This window comes from Ornithodoros turicata, chromosome 1 (genome assembly GCF_037126465.1).
Source record: "Ornithodoros turicata isolate Travis chromosome 1, ASM3712646v1, whole genome shotgun sequence".
NCBI lineage: Eukaryota > Metazoa > Arthropoda > Arachnida > Ixodida > Argasidae > Ornithodoros > Ornithodoros turicata.
The window spans coordinates 47,646,621-47,663,052 of NC_088201.1; the positions used below are offsets into that span (position 1 = coordinate 47,646,621).

Genomic DNA, 16,432 nt, shown 5'->3' on the forward strand with positions numbered 1-16,432 from the left:
TAGTACAAGTTTTTCATAACATCGCTGTAGAACCATGATACAAAGGGTTTTGCCCATTTTAAAGGGCTCTGCTGACTCTACTTTCGAATTTTGCGGCTGCTCTGTTACAATCCCAGCAGAAGGGGATATATATTCGCACAGAGTACGAGTGCAGCACGCCATCCTGGTGGGCACGAGAGCTACCCCAATCTCGTAGGTAAGAAGCGCCCCTTCCGGTGGCTGCCAACCTGTGACGTCATCTGATCCGCCCAACAGTGAAGCGCATTATTATTTTTTTTTGCTTTTACGGTTGTATTTAGTTCAGCGCCTGACGCAGAGCAGTAGACCGGGCGCCTTACTCCCGCGCTGTAGCAAAATATTTTTGTCAACGAATAAAAGTGCTCGGATAACTTGACGTCACAATACGCCATAAGTAGCTCAGGAACTCCATGGTAGGCGAGCCTGAGCGATGTGCAAAAAACACACAAACAGGACGGCTCAAAACGGCTTTTGAGCCGCCCTGTTTGTGTGTGTTTTTCGCCCAACGCTCAGGCTCGCCTATCATGAAGTTTATCCAGCAGCTAGCTTGCATCTACGCCATCTTATGTATAGTTCCTGAAGGTAGTCATGCGGCTAAAAAGCCTTCCTTATTTTAACTAGCTCACACTCTAAGGCGATTTAAGATGGGGTTGGTGTGGCCATCCTCTTGTCAGTGTTCAGATGCTCTTGTGAGCACACAATGCAGCAAAGCTTCAGAAAGCAAATTAGTCGCCTCAACGGTTATCCTGACCACGGAATTCTGGCAGTTGTTTAGAGATTATTAAGTATGCTAAGACAACCAAGGAAGCCACTAAGACAACCCCTGCATCAGAAGAGCCTTGTGCTCTCGTGTTCTCATAATTTGCATCAAAACATAACTTCATTACAATGCAACATTGTTAAAATAGTTCTATAGGAACAAGGCTACATTTTGCTCCTTGAGAAGCTAGCACCGAGAGCAGAACAAAATTCCTAACTTGCTGAATCTCCGGTCTATGTCAACCGGCTCGAAAGCTTAGCCTTGAAGAATGGGTATCGCACAAATGACAGAGCACACGAGTTGCTGCACAAGGGCATCCTCCAAAAGTACAGTTTCCTTTTTTCTTTTTCACTTCTGTAGAAGGGTCTTGCACATATTCAAGAGAATAACAGCATATTCAGCAACTATACTACTGTGCTGAACAGAGATATGGCTGACTGCTACGATCAGCCAGAAACTGTATAGCGAAGGACTGGTTCAAGAACCATGGGGAAATGTGCAGGAATATTTTCACCCGCAAGAAGAAAAAATTTATCAAAAAAATGAGGTTGATTAATTTCTGTTTTGAATTGCCAAATCCATGTTATTCCATGACCAAAGTCAACTCAAATTCTGCACTTTCCATGACAAACAGAATCCTGGGATACCTGGCCATCACCACTACCACCATATTTATCTTTCGATTATACGCTACCAGCTTCATCTTAGAAGGACACCACAGTGGGACATCTTGAAAGAACAGCAAAGACAAAGAACATTTTGGGAACTCTGACTTTTTCAACAGAAGAATTGGTGGCTGCATACCATGAGACACACCATGAATGATGTTTGCCGATTACTTTTTACATGAAGTAGTGATTGGGCTGGTTAGTACATACTGCATACTATTGCAGTGCGACAAAGGAAACAGAGACGTTTTATGTTTCGTCGTCTCAGTTTCCTTGGCCGCAGTGCAACAGTATTTTTTACATACCCGTAATTGATACAAGAATGGTGTGCTAAGGTGGGATCTACGTTCTGTGAAGTTTATTCTTCTGTTTTTACCCATGGGGTCTGCACTCCATGGACATCCTGGAGGGTACCCACGCATGTGTTGATGGATATATTAATAACCCACAGCACATTACTGTCATTTCCACACAGTTTAATTAAAAGCACGCGGGAAACACGGGTGCGACAACATGATTTTTCTTGAGACTACTCTCTGTCAGCTGAAGTGCATGAAAATGCTTTGTCATTGCAGGTACTGGAGTGGCATTATACATGCAACAATGTAGTACCACGAGTGTAAGGACACATAGGTGCCATACACTGAGTTCACTGAAATGTGAGCCAGCATAAAATCTGCAGTCACGATGCTGGTCTCATCCAGATAGTTTTGGTATCTGCCCTTTAAAGGTGAATGCACAACAGCTCTACGGTGCTGCAGTCACCACCAACTAGAATGCCCCACAACACAACAATTCCACAACAAATATGGAACTGATGCAAAAGTAGAGGACAAGGTAAAGTATAGGTCTATTGTTAACACCACAATGTTCACGGTCAAACCAACAAGGTAGCGATGACATTTCAGGTTGGCTCTCTTGGGACGACGTCACTTGAATGCTACCAACAGCCTCGGCTATTGATTGCATCCACTGAAAATAGTGAGAGCTTAAAAACGCCATAGAGATTACCACAGAAATCGTTCATCAACCAACGCCTTCTTAACAAGATTTCTACGTCCTAAAACTTGTCGGAAACCTTGAATCACCTGCAAGTGCACAAAACACGAAAGCAATCAGAGTGAGAGGCAATTTTAGTGGCGAGAATAACCAAATGTGCTGCTGACTATGACATGAGCATGCACAGTTGCGTCCAGTGACAAGAGCTTTGCATTTTTTGGTTGCTTGCAATTTTGATCAGATTATGTCCACTTTGTCACACTGCATGACCCAAAGTTGGCAACATCACCACCAGCGAGATACCACTGATACTTCCTGCTACGTTGCCAAGGCCATAATGATGAATGCCTTCAGAAGTTCTCATCAGGTATTGTACAAGCTTTGCTGTCTGAATAACTACCATATATCATTTCTGTATGGACACAGCCGGTTTGTAAGAACAGACGCCAAGCAGGAAGCTTGGTCGAAACAATGTCCAGGAAGCCCTGATATGGTTGGACTAGCCATCCACATTTTAGTTTCATAACAAGCGGCACTATTCTATCCAAAACTGATGCCCTGCTATGACAAGTGCTTCAATAATGGTGGAAACTGCAGAGAAATGTTGCTTAAGATATGTGGAAGCAAGTGAAAATAAAACATTTTGAAAACAAGTATTCAGATTTTTTTTTATAGACAATCAGGACATATTTTCTGGATACCCCTCACATGGGCGCGACACAATGTCCTATCCGCGCATTGAGTAATTTCTGTACGGCATGCTGGCACCAGCACTTTTATATACTTGCCCTTTGGTGGCGACTCTCTCTCATATTCACCGAAGTGCTACACCTTCAAATATGACACCCCATGGCATGTAGCTCCCCGGGCATTTGATAAGTAGGTTTTTTCATATGATAGGTAGAAAAAGGACTAACTTTTGAAATCAAGCTTGAACAATCAATTTTCTTTTCTTTTTTTCATTTGTGTGATAGATTCACGCTGGAAGTGGCTTCATTCTGTTTTTTCCTGCTTAGTATTTGCTATAGGAAGGGATCGACATTTGTCTGCTCCCACAGAGAAATGTTCGAGCCACTTCACTCGCAGTCAAGATTGCATATGGAAGCCAACAAGGTAGAAGTTGACCGGGTGTAACCAACTTGGAGAAAGCTAAAAATGAATAGCATACCTTGTCGATGCATAATGTAAGTGCGGCTGCTAGCACAAAGTCATGACACGCAAGGTCGATAACGCAAAAGAGCAGCAAGTCAAACAGGAGAAGAGTCAGTTCTAGGCCGTGATAAATGACTGCACCAAATGAATACCCACTATCTGAAAAGAAATTGCAAAAAGTAAACAAGATCAACATATATAATTTGGTGCGAAATGCTGTATGTTTATTACAGATCACAGGGACGATTCGGGGTATCGTTATCCTTTAGATAGCTCCCTGAGGGCGTGAACTTCATAACCCCCAGCGTGGCATTAGGCATGCCTCCATTGTGTCAGCTACCATTCCCGTATGTCTAAACAGGAGTCAAAATTAGCTTCTAAAGAACAGACGCATCATGTGTTGCTGGAAAGAGGCCTCCATTTAGAAAATGCAAGGCATGTTTTGCTGAACGGCTATTTTTAAGATTGAAAGTTCGTCGGATATAATACATGCTAACAGATGAGGAGGCCATGAGAGACTGTTGTCCTGGTACGCTCATACCAGCACACATAAATATTAAATATATGTGAATGCATCTAGCGGGCTTTTCAGTTACCCCTTCGCTTAACCTCAGTCAAAAGCCATACCAATGCTAAGCAAATGCTGTCATATGGCTTCTTATGATGCTCAGTGTCGCTCTGCAACATATCTTTATTAAATTCACAGCCGGTTATTTATAACTGAATTTTACAGGCTCTTTCACTGCCATGACATCACTGCCAATAACATCTGGTTTCTGTTTCACTAAGCAATCGAAGACAGCAAGCATTTCATTCAGGTATTTTCCCAGCACCCCCCTCATCACCCTCCCAAAAACCTTGCAACACCCCAAAATACAGGCCAGAAAAGCCAAAAAACGTCACAAAAGCCCCAGATATTGGCGTAAAGCCTCCCCCCCCCAAGGTCCTGCAGTCCCCAGTTATGTTTTCAAGTTAACGTAGTCCAGTGACCACCATCCTGAAGAGCTACATTCCCCATGTTATCTCTTTGCACCTCGGTGGCACAGCTACAATTAGCTGCATAGAGGAGACAGCAATGTTCACAGACTCAACTACAACGTTAAACCTAAGACATTTGAGCAGTCCACATCATACCATTATAAAAGGCAGCACGGTCATAGCCATCATGTAGCTCAATGTCCAGCAGTTTCTCCACCAAGGCACGGTCCTTCACTGTGTAGTCCAGTTCCTTGACAGACTGGAGTAAGTAACAGGGCATAAGAATCACAACTCCCGTACCCCAAACCTATTGATGAAAGTACTTTTTAACATTGCGCTTTATCCACATGGGGGCGGAGACTCTGTTTGGCTACTTACATGATGCCAAAGATATCAGGTTACTTACATGATCTATGAACGCTGACAAGAACTTTGTGATGACTGCGTAGGTGTTGACAACCGTTTCAATGTCAGCTCGTGAAAGGTGGCCTTCCGCTGAAGAAGATACAAGAACGAAGGTTACTTACGACTCAACCTGGTTGTTTCCATACAGCTTAATCGCGGCTTATTAAGAGCAACCTCCATATCAAGCAAGCAAGCTCCAGTGTCCTGACCTGCATATCTATTTACGAGCAACGCACACCATGATGGAAATGAGCATAATAAGAGTGGTGTCGAACAGTCCCAAGACCAGTTCTCTGCCAACAACGTACCATCAAAATACACCATTATTTTTGTACATACTGTTCCCTGTCTCATGACAGAGATGTTCAATCCTCACAGCAAAATAATGTTTTCACCCGACTGTTCACACGATGTTGCCACTTCCTAAATTCAGATAATGGGAAAACAGAGATGAAATTCTCCCCCCCTTGCTAAGCTCCCATAGAATCCTTCCCAAAATATTTTTCTGGCTACACTAGTGCTTGGAAGGGTATAATCCCTGACATTTTTTTTAAAACTGAAAGATCTTGACTTTTGAGCACCACTGCACAATGCTCAGAACATTCTTGGCAAAAAAAAAGAAAAGAAGAAGAGAACAGTGAAAAATGAACTACACACTATGTTCAGGTTTTAAATGTCTAAAGGCTATATGTATGCAATTAAATGCATCAGAAAATAAATTTTTGCTGTCATAGGTCTCAGAGTTTCTCTGTAGCATTCTGTTATTTACATACAATATTATTTTGTTCAAATTGACCACTTTACTTTTTTTCCTTGCTTTCCTTCTCGTCAGTTGCTACTATGGTATTGCACAGCCATTGAAGAATTACATACAAAGTGTTCTGAAGGGCTCTTTTTGCTAGATATTCAACATGTGCCACACAGAGCACCACTTGTTTCAGCCGCTCTGTATATTGGAGCACTGGTTCAAGATGTGGAACAGTGTCTTATTAAGGTGAAGAAATACAAAAATCCTGAAAAAAGCAAACAGTATGTTTCAAATTTTGAGTGATCATTCCAAAAAAGCAATGCTTTTGACAACTACTGCCAATACTTTGCACTTTTACATTATTATTTTGTCTTCACTGTTTGCCTTTCATACGCACTCTATCACAATCTCCTCCTGTGATCGTGATACCATTTAATGGAAAGCAACGAACATCATCAGAACTATGTGCTAAACACAAGGTGCCTGTTTCTTTTGTGTGTGTGTGTGTTTCATGACTGCTGCAGTAATTTATTACGTGTATTTATCTATTATTCATAAACCCAAAGGACCAGAATGGTCATTACATGGGTGTATTCACAAATAATGCACAAATGCACAAATTGACATTGAATACACAAATTATACAAGAGAGGTAATCACATGTGTTAGAGAAACAAAACAAAACCGTATTCATAAAAGATGCCATACAAAGTTAAATGAAGGTAAAGGTAGTTGGCTATAGATGGAGTAAGTGAATATGAAGATGTTGACGGAAAGTGACAGAATCAGTGATATCTACCATAGACTGGGGAAGGGCGTTCCACTCTACTTTGGCTAATGGAAAGAATGACTTCGGAATGATTCTGAGCGACAGATGTTACACGATACCTTAAGGATATGGTCTATGCGTAGAGATATGAAACGAGCCCTGAAGGTGTACAATTGCTGTAAAGAAGTGGTGTAATGTACCAGAGGAGCCTGTTAACAAACATCTCGTTGCAAGTTGCTACTACTAGTTTCTTTGAGTCATGATCAATGCTTATTTTTCGCTTATTTTTTATATGGCATTCGGATGCTCTTGCAGGTGTCAAACTAAAATTGTGGAACTTAGGCAGAAATATACCAGCGAAAGTTGCAATGGTTCAAAGCCACTTTTCCCCTGGTGGGAAGGGTTTCTGCTTACCCTCAGATCGGAGGGAGGGGCAGCAACTACCATAATTACTGTTCCTGACATCAGTAAATTGAATGTCAGATTCCCTCAGTTAGATAGCATACTCCTGGAATGTACTTGATCTTGGCTTCATTGCAAGAAATGAGTACATACTGTTCTTTTTTACAATTCTACCCATGTGCTCTATCACAGGAAAAACCACGATAAACAAACAAGGCAACTTTTGGCTGTGGTTTTCTCAGACACTATAGCTGCTTTAATTATGACATACGTCATGCAATGGTACCACAGGGCCCAAACAAATAAAAACAAATCAATGGCATGATATTCTGTATGCTAGTAGTACTATTTCAAATAAAAAAAAATAAATAAATAAAACTTGTTCCCATTATTTTAATTTATTAATTAGAATGAAGTTAAGAAACAGTATCTAAGGTAGACACAATGGCATATGTGAGAATTAAGCCTCAATTTGCTGCTTGCGTAGACTTACCTATCTGCATTCTGTCTGGACCTTGCGAATACTAGGGAAATGTCAAAGGTGAGGTCAGTATAGGAGAGTAATTACAAATGTACACTATTTGCATACCGTAGTCAATGGTTTTCGCAGACGTCGGTACTGCTCAAAAACAGCGGATGGTAGGGTCATCTGGAACGTCTGCTGATCCGTGTCCGGGAGCAAACCTCTATGCCCGCATAGGTCTTCCTACAGTATAGAAGCATCTACCATTGCAATTGTTTCTGCAACCACATGTGTGCAGTATGGTTGGGTCTCTGTTCCATGCCCTCGCATTTCAATGCTCACTCTAGAAATGAGATGGATGGGAGGGAAACTTCTGCTAGAGAGCCTGAGAAGACCTTCCTCAGAAGCTATGTTTTTTTTATATCTTTCTTTTGCTGGAGTACATGCATCATGCAGCTCTGCCTTGTTAAGTCTGCTTTTGATTTTAATTTTTGTAGCAGCCTTTGCTTTGCCTTTGCAGCTTTTGTAGCAGGGTCACTCCACATGAAGCGATCCAATTGGGTGGCTCGACCCCCGCGGAAAGCGCTGATTTTTTTATTCCTTGTTCCAATAGTTGGGAAATGAACACCCCAGAAAGATTTTCGCCGAATTCGGCGGCATTTTTTCGCTACGTCCCGCTAAACGTCGGGAATTGCGTCAAAAATGAGGTGCGTTTGATTGGTTCTCCAGAGAAAACGACAAAAGGTCTTTCAGGTTTGTACAAAAGGTTTGTAAACAATAAAGTGACCCAAAAGGATGTGTCTTTCACCCACATCCAAGAAACCTTCGTTTTGATGTGGCTTTCAGGACGTAATCTAGAGACAAAAATGCGCGTTTTCGGTAAATGTTTGACATTTTCTGCTGACTCACTGCCTACGAACTGAAGCTTGAAATTTGGTAGCCATGGAGTTGGTGACTCGACCAATCAACGGGAACAAAATTATTGCTTAGGTGCTAAATGAGACCCGGATATAATTAGGCAAATATGCCGAATTTTAAGAAATCGGCATAATACAACAAAAAATAAACAAATGTGACCAACGAGATACGAACAATCTGTCAAAGCAAAAGTGAAGATAAATGTGTCATCTAAAACATAACTAAAAATCTAAAGGGTACTTTTTGTTGTTTTTCAGCAAATAATTTTTGAATGAAGCACAGTCACGACAAGGGGCGTGTAGGGCGAAGTTGCGTGCCCTTATGTGACTGGGATGAATAAACACGCAACTTTACCAAAAAAAAAGAAACCCGGTAAATTCTGTTTACTACAGTACTATAATGGAAACAATCCATTATCTTTAAAGCAACCTGCAAGCAAATTTTCGTCATCTTCCTTTTACATAATTTTCGCCCTCTCACAGGGAAGGCACCTTCCCTTGGTGTTGTTGTTGTTAATGGCTAAGTTTGCTCTCTACCGCCGATCAACATCAACTCCGACACGGTACATGTAAAGAATGACATTTTTCATTACCGTAACATTATTTCGCTGCATTATTCGTATTAGAAGTGTGAACAATTGAACTCGCGCGCTTTAGCCCCAAGAAAAAAGCACGGCGCCAGTCTGCCGCATGATTCAGAAGAACACCAAACTGTTTATGTGATCCAATATCAGGTATCATATGTACATCCTCGAAAGAGGAGCACCCATTGAAAAATAAAGATGCTCCTGAGCAGTCGTCTGTTTTGATCTAGACAAGCAAGAGAGAATTGTCTACAGAATTGTGTCATGCGTGGTCCGTGAATACCTGGTACCCAAACACGCTGCTCAACACGTGCCTGCGTGGCCTTCAATGTCGCGACACTTCCGGCTTTAGTGGCTTGTGAGGAATGCCGCAACCTCCAAAAGTTTGCTGCGTCTGATATGGGCAATCATCCTCACTAGCCACCCTGACCCGTCATCGTACCCGAAGCTTACGGTTGGCGTTTGTTTACTCACCTTCTGGAGCTCTCGGCTCCGACCATGGGTGCACCACCTACATCGACCAATGTGAGTGACAGTACGCTCTGCTCTTTTGGCCCAAAGGGTTGCAACAAATATGTTCGTACCCCTTCCGTCACGAAGTTCAGCGAGTTGAGTCAAGAGGAACAGTCACTGATTTCTGCTCGAGCAAAGCGCCCCGCTTCTTCAATCACTGGCATTTGCAAGGACCATAATTTGCAATGCACACGAAAATACAGCCAAAAGCTTGCTTCAAGATGTTGTGTCGACCCGTTCAGCAAACACAAGAATGTGCGTGGGACGAAAATAATATCTTCCACACTGTCGAAACATGCACTGTCGCTCCAGCTGACTCCGGGTGATAGGTTGTGTCCAAAGTGTTACATAGAGTGTGCGAAATATCATGACAAGGACACTTCAAGTGAGACGGAACCTGCGGCCAGTCCAGTACAGATATCGAGCAATATCGATCAAGATCTGCAGACGCTCAACGAGTCCCTGGGACTTCTTGGCGAAACACCAGTGACGCGTTACCAGATGGCAAAAGCCATACCAGGCACTCGGGATTTTCCCTGCTTTGAACCCCTATCGACAGGAAAAGTGAGGGTTCGTGTTACATCGTCATCCGCCAAGGCCAAGGTGTACAACGTTCGGAAGCCGCATTGCTAGGTTTGCCTGTGTACAGAGTGAAATTATGGAACTCCTACTCACTTAGAAAATGTTTGTTACCGATTGTTTTCAATACGATTCCCTAATGAACTCTTTTTACCCTAAATACTCATTTTCTTTGCATCGGTTTATATTCATTCATCCCAGTCACCATAAGGGCACACAACTTCGCCCTACACGCCCTTTGTCGTAACTGTGCCTCATTCAAATATTATTTGCTGAAAAACAACAAAAAGTACCCTTTAGATTTTTAGTTATGTTTTAGATGACACATTTATCTTCACTTTCGCTTTGACAGATTGTTTGTATCGCGTTGGCCACATTTTTTTTATTTTTTGTTGTATTATGCAGATTTCTTAAAAGTTGGCATATTTGCCTAATTATATCCGGGTCTCATTTAGCACCTAAGCAATAATTTTTTTTCCGTTGATTGGTCGAGTCACCAACTCCATGGCTACCAAATTTCAAGCTTCAGTTCGTAGGCAGTGAGTCAGCAGAAAATGTCAAACATTCACCAAAAACATGCATTTTGTCTCTAGATTACGTCCTGAAAGCCACATCAAAACGAAGGTTTCTCGGATGTGGGTGAAAGACATATCCTTTTGAGTCGCTTTATCGTTTACGAACCTGAAAAACCTTTTGTCGTTCTCTCTGGAGAAGCAATCAAACGCACCTCATTTTTGACACAATTCCCGACGTTTAGCGGCACGTAGCGAAAAAATGCCGCCGAATTCGGCGAAAATATTTCTTGGGTGTTGATTTCTCAACTATTGGAACAAGGAACAAAAGAATCAGCGATTTCCGCGGGGGTCGAGCCACCCGATTGGATCGCTTCATGTGGAATGACCCAGCAGCCTTTGCAGCATAGAAGCCATAGTGGTTACGCATCTGAGAACAAATACTTTTTTCAATGGTCTTTCAATATACGCATGTCAGATGGAAGTGTTACATTATACCTCACAAGCATCTGGGACGTCGGACCCTATGACCCCATCAGCAAATCAAGCGAGAATTTGTCGTGTTACACCTCATGAGCAATCAACAGTAATTCTGTTAAAACCTATTCTGCATTAGAAACAACCTTCAAATACCCACCCACCTACCTACGCACTCGCTGTGTCAAAGCATTCTGCTGCATAGGTGGTGACGTAGTACAAGTGCCTTACGTCCTCTATGAGGGACATTAAACAGTATAAACCATATTCAGAGAAGTCAGTACTCGTTAAAGAGCCTACAGGTGGACAAAATTTATTCACAGACCAGATACTGTATCACTTATGGTGGTCTTAGTGGTTTTGCGAAGGAAAAGTTGTAATTATGAGTCAATTAACAGGGAAACCACCACTTACCTCCTCTCTGCGAAGCAATTCATGCATCTCCTTCATGGAAACATCTGCTTGGCCTTGAGCCGATCGTCCATGGATGTAGTAACCAAATTTTGGTTGCACAAAGATGAACATGCTGATCTAAAGGGTAGAGGATATAAAGCTTCATGCAGATGGAATCAAAATACAAAGAAAATATTTCACTTATTTTTGTCCACTGTGCAGCTTTAATACTTACGTTGCTCACAGAACACAAGTCCACGAAGTGCTGCATCTTATTTTCAAAGAAGCGCTCGTAGACCACTTTATGGATAAATATCTGTCGAATGAAATCATGTGAAATAGAAGAACGTATGCAACAGGTAAAGTCACAAGGAACTACTATGTATAGCACAAATGCTGCACCACATTGCCTGGACATATCCTTCATAAGGGGCAAGTACTTTGAGTGTGTTCTTTAGTTGCAGTTTAGCAGTTCTTGTTGTTTATGTTCTGTTGGCCCTGCCTAATCTGTTTCTTTACATTCATTATCAATGTATTCGAGAATGAGGAGCCATGAGGTCTTGGGTTGTTGTGACTCCAACCTATCATGAGTTGAAGGCAGGTGAGAGTGAGGAGCCACAAGGACTTGAGAGGTTGTAATGCCACAGCCTGAACCGAGGGCATGTGACAATGGCTGGCAGTATTGGGTTGAGGGGATCAGGACACAGCATAAGTTGATGGCACCTCAGAGGTAGTCAGGCATCAAGGGGTTCTGAAGTCATGGGGATGAATGTCTGTGAGACCCTCGGGTAGAGAAGTCATAGCTGAGTTTAGCGCGTGTCAGGTCTGTGACATCATGCCATAAGTAAGGGGAATGTGACGGTGAGAAGCAGTGAAGCCTCAAAGGAGCATGGAAAGCACTTGGAACATGCAAAATATTTCCTTTGGGAATCACAAATTCTGTGAGATAATTAGTGTAAAAGAATGTGCACAGCAGCGGCAATCTTGCCCATGCTGCTCGAGGCGTGTGGTGACATCAAGTCCTTTGCCACTTTTTATTGGCTGCCAAGAACCGTCTACTAGCGAAAGTGACCAGTCCAGATGCCGGACGGGTGACGCGAAATGAAACTGAAAAAAAAAGAAAGAAAAAAGAAGGCGCGCGCCTCACCATTGGCAGCTGAGGGAAGGAGCATGTCTGACCCACAAGACTGAAATCTGTCTTGCACTCCAGGATTGCACGCATACTTTTCGTGCAAATATATATCCCAGGGCTTCTAGTCCTAATTTGTACTTCGCCTGACATATTTTTATCGAAATCCTTCATGGTCCTTTAACAGAATGTGAAGTCATAGCACAAGTTGACGGCATGTGAGTACAAGAGACGGTGAGGCATTGAAAGGCCATGCTATGAATTGAAGAAATGTGAGGTTGAGGGTAAGCGAGGTCTTGCAAAGTTGTGAAGCCATGAGTTTAAAGCGAACAAGTGAGACAATCCAAAAGGGTTTGCGAGAGCCCTCCACTTCTCAGGGCAATATTGCAAGAGCTAATGAAAGGCCACATGTATGAGGTCAGGTCAGGTGAATTTGTATGAATTTCCACAAAATGAAGGTTGCATTTACGTGAGCGACAGTGCACGAAAACACCAACCTACGCAACAAGACATAAATAAAGGAAACATGCGCAGAATCCGATTTCACTGGCATAACTGGGTAATGACACATTAAATATTTCACGGAAAGTGCAAAACATTAGAGTTCACTGGTTGAACTAATATTGAAACCACTTTGCGTCCCATGGGCAATTAGCAACGTGTGGATCCCATTATATCAGCTGGCTGGTGCTCACAGGTGCCAAAGAGTTTCTGTACGCATTTAGAGTAGAACTTTATATGCATGGTACCATCTCTTACTTTAGATCGTGAGTAGAGGTTGCCCATTTTAGCCTTTAACTGTACAGTGTGCACCGGAGTGCTAGCAATGTTGTTCTTAGGTTAAACGTGAGCATAGTCAGTATTGTACGTTTTCTGCAAAGGGAATGACTGACACTACTCGTGTACAAAAAGTTTCTTCATTGAATGTTCATGTTGGAGGGTGTGAAAACATAGCTAAAACATGTCATGCATGAAGAAGATACAAATGTCTCAGAAGCAAATATCACTACAGACACTTGCTGTGGCAGCACTGCAGAAAGTGCATACGGGACATACTGCAACTCCACAAAAGCAAAGCAACTACGAACCTGAAATGCTGCGATGAGAAGGAAAAAAGCAGCGGCGAGAGTGAATCGACAAGTGGAACTGAAAGGCACGTCGAAGTTGCTCCGTGTGCGGGAGTAGTAACTTTCTGGAGTGGCAAGAGCAATGTACTCTAGCCCAATGACCTGAGTGTTGAGAATGGTTAATGCTACTTAAAGAACCTATTCAATATTATTCAGAACCTATTCAGTATTTCAATAAAGATTAGAGCTGTGCGAATATTCCAAATTTCGAATACCAATGAAATGTCTGATGCTATTCGTAACCTATTTTTAGTATTCCAAATTTTCGAATATTTTTCGAATAGTACTGAAGCGAAGTATCGCTATCGCCATTCAGCAAGTGGGCTTCGCCTCATTGCATGCAAGGGTGAAGTCAAGCCCACTTCACTTTACCACAATTGTTTTCTCTTTTGCTCTGTTCTGCAAGTCAGCTTCACATCATTACACTCCAGTGTTAGGTGAGGCCGTCTTTACACTGCTTACAGTATCCTGTCACAAAAGTCTACAACTTCTGTGACCTCATGGTCAACACTGTACCCTGGGCACTGCATGTTCCAGTAAATGTATTCCCAACTTTCAGAGTTATGTTCAGTAATTACTGTTAACTGTTACTGTTAACAGATGGAAATATGTGCAGTTTCTATAAAAAAAAAAGTACTGGAAATTCATGATGTAAACATAGAAAAGAGGAGATGAAGCGGGCTGCATGGATCATGTTGACTAACTGTCAATGCAGTTCATCCCACTAATGCAGTCTGCCATACACAACACAGAGGGACCTTCCTTTCACAATATGTTATGTTGCATGAAAAGGCTCACAAGTCTGGGGCAGAACATCATCGAATGAGCACACAACCACAAAATATTTCACCATGAGGTATTCGAAATTATTCAAATTGGGCTTTTTCTGATTATTCCACTTTGATACACTTCTAAAGAAATTATTCGGATTCGACTTGCAATGGAAATTTTGCTACTCGCACAGCTCTAATAAATATATATTTCAATGTAGCTTTAGCATGTTATCTTGCTGCAAGTACCATGATGAAATCCCCGATCCCCTCAAATTGCACTCAGCCTAGTGACAGTACTAATACGGCAATGCATCTGCAGTGAATGCTTCCTATTCATAAGGGAGCAATGCATTCAGCTGAGCTGCATTAGTACTGTCACCAGGATATGAGCGCCATGTGAGTGTAATCATCGATCACAACATTGTAATTACAGTTAGATAGCAGTGACTAATTCCACAATTACAGTATCGGTCATTGACAGGATGTTTCCTGCATTTATCCTCACTATGGTTTCTCTATAGATATGCTTTATACGTGTGGTAGCTTGACCTCTATTACGATTTAAGTGGTCGCATGACTTAAAGGAATCCTATCACATAGGTATTCCAAATCTCCAGCTCAATTTTTCAGGACACAATGAGCAGTAGGGATTTCAAAAAGGTTTCTGCATGCAAAGATACCGTTTCTTAATTTTACCTTTAGATACGAGAAAATAAGAGCAGGAACAATGCAAACTACCGACATTGCATAACTTATGTCTAAGACTGCATGATATCTAGAGCCCGGAAAACAGTGCTTGTCGACAATTAAATAGCATTTGACATAATCACAGTTGTACAATACAGTATTCATGTTTCGTATGTAGTGGCTCCAGTGACTCGCTTTACTCAATTCCGAACTAGGTTCAAACGTGATGCTGTTACACTAAGTTTCACTCACCAGAATTCTCGCGAACGCCATTCGAATTCAAAGTGGTGAGTACACCATATGAAACACCATACTAAAGTATGATGTGCTAACCTTGAGGAAGAACAAAATGAAGAGCAACTGGAGTGGTAGCGAAATTCTTCTGTAAGTCTGCAGCTCACACCACTCGTTGGCAATGAAATAGGAGCGCCAGATGGTAACAGTGGGAGTGTCAACTCCCGTGGATTTCGCTGACGAACCGTTGTCCCCCAAGTCTCCTCCTCCTACTTGGGAACCATCATCACTTCTAGAAAAGTAAAAGAAAACAAAAAGACGTAGCTTGTAAGTTCTGAACTGCAAACCAGAAAGCCTTCATGATGCAAGAGGAGTCATTAGCTACGTTATGGTCCAATTTTTTATCTGAATCGCATGAGCAGTTGCTTGTGGGTACTGGTCAGTACGCACAGAGACATGGACACAAAACATGGACAAGGCTAAGAGGCCATTTCCTAGCCTGGTCAATGTCCTCCTTGTACATGCCACACACAGTGCCAATAGATGTTGCAGCAGCTGCACGTGTGATTCAAGATTCGAGTACAGTATACATACTTTTGTGTACGTGTCCATATCATATCCAAGACGTGCCTAAGGAGTAAGGAGCCTAAGGCGTGCTCCACCGGATGTTAAGTTAACAGCCTATAGAACATACATACGCCCCATACTAGAGTACGCCGCAGTTGTATGGGATCCGTCTGCAAATAGACACGTTGACATGCTCGAACGTGTTCAAAGATTATCCGCTAGGTTCATTTACTCAAAATACAAATATTCAGACTCAGTTTCGGCATTGTTGCAACGAGCACACCTAGAGTCATTGCAGGTCAGAAGAAAAATACAGAGGTTGAAATTTTTTTACTTAATTTGCAATAACCGTCTCGGTATCGATTCCAGAACGTACCTTTTCCCACCTGCCCACCAGTCGGCAAGACTCAACCACAACCCAACATTCCTTCCTTATTGTGTATCTTGTGATACGTTTAAATATTATTTCTTTTGCCGAACAATAGAAGAGTGGAACAGGTTGCCGTCTAATATTGTACCCATTGATTCTGTAATAGGATTTGTTAATGCCGTTCATACGTTGCTCACATAGGCCTCGT

General features: G+C 42.1%; 1 protein-coding gene across 2 annotated transcripts in view; it reads right to left on the reverse strand.

Moving 5' to 3' along the window:
• Positions 1–1,905: 1,905 nt before the first annotated feature.
• LOC135378171 (meckelin-like) overlaps positions 1,906–16,432 on the reverse strand; it is a 42,404-nt gene continuing 27,877 nt past the window's right edge. For both annotated transcript variants that reach the window (XM_064611102.1, XM_064611101.1), the window contains 10 exons: positions 15,387–15,579; positions 13,555–13,695; positions 11,573–11,653; positions 11,359–11,475; positions 7,489–7,605; positions 7,393–7,423; positions 4,982–5,070; positions 4,732–4,834; positions 3,614–3,756; positions 1,906–2,534 (listed from right to left, as the gene is read on the reverse strand). In XM_064611102.1, the coding sequence (XP_064467172.1) occupies positions 2,454–2,534; positions 3,614–3,756; positions 4,732–4,834; positions 4,982–5,070; positions 7,393–7,423; positions 7,489–7,605; positions 11,359–11,475; positions 11,573–11,653; positions 13,555–13,695; positions 15,387–15,579 (1,096 nt within the window). In that variant the 3' untranslated portion in view covers positions 1,906–2,453. The remainder of the gene's footprint in view (positions 2,535–3,613; positions 3,757–4,731; positions 4,835–4,981; positions 5,071–7,392; positions 7,424–7,488; positions 7,606–11,358; positions 11,476–11,572; positions 11,654–13,554; positions 13,696–15,386; positions 15,580–16,432) is intronic.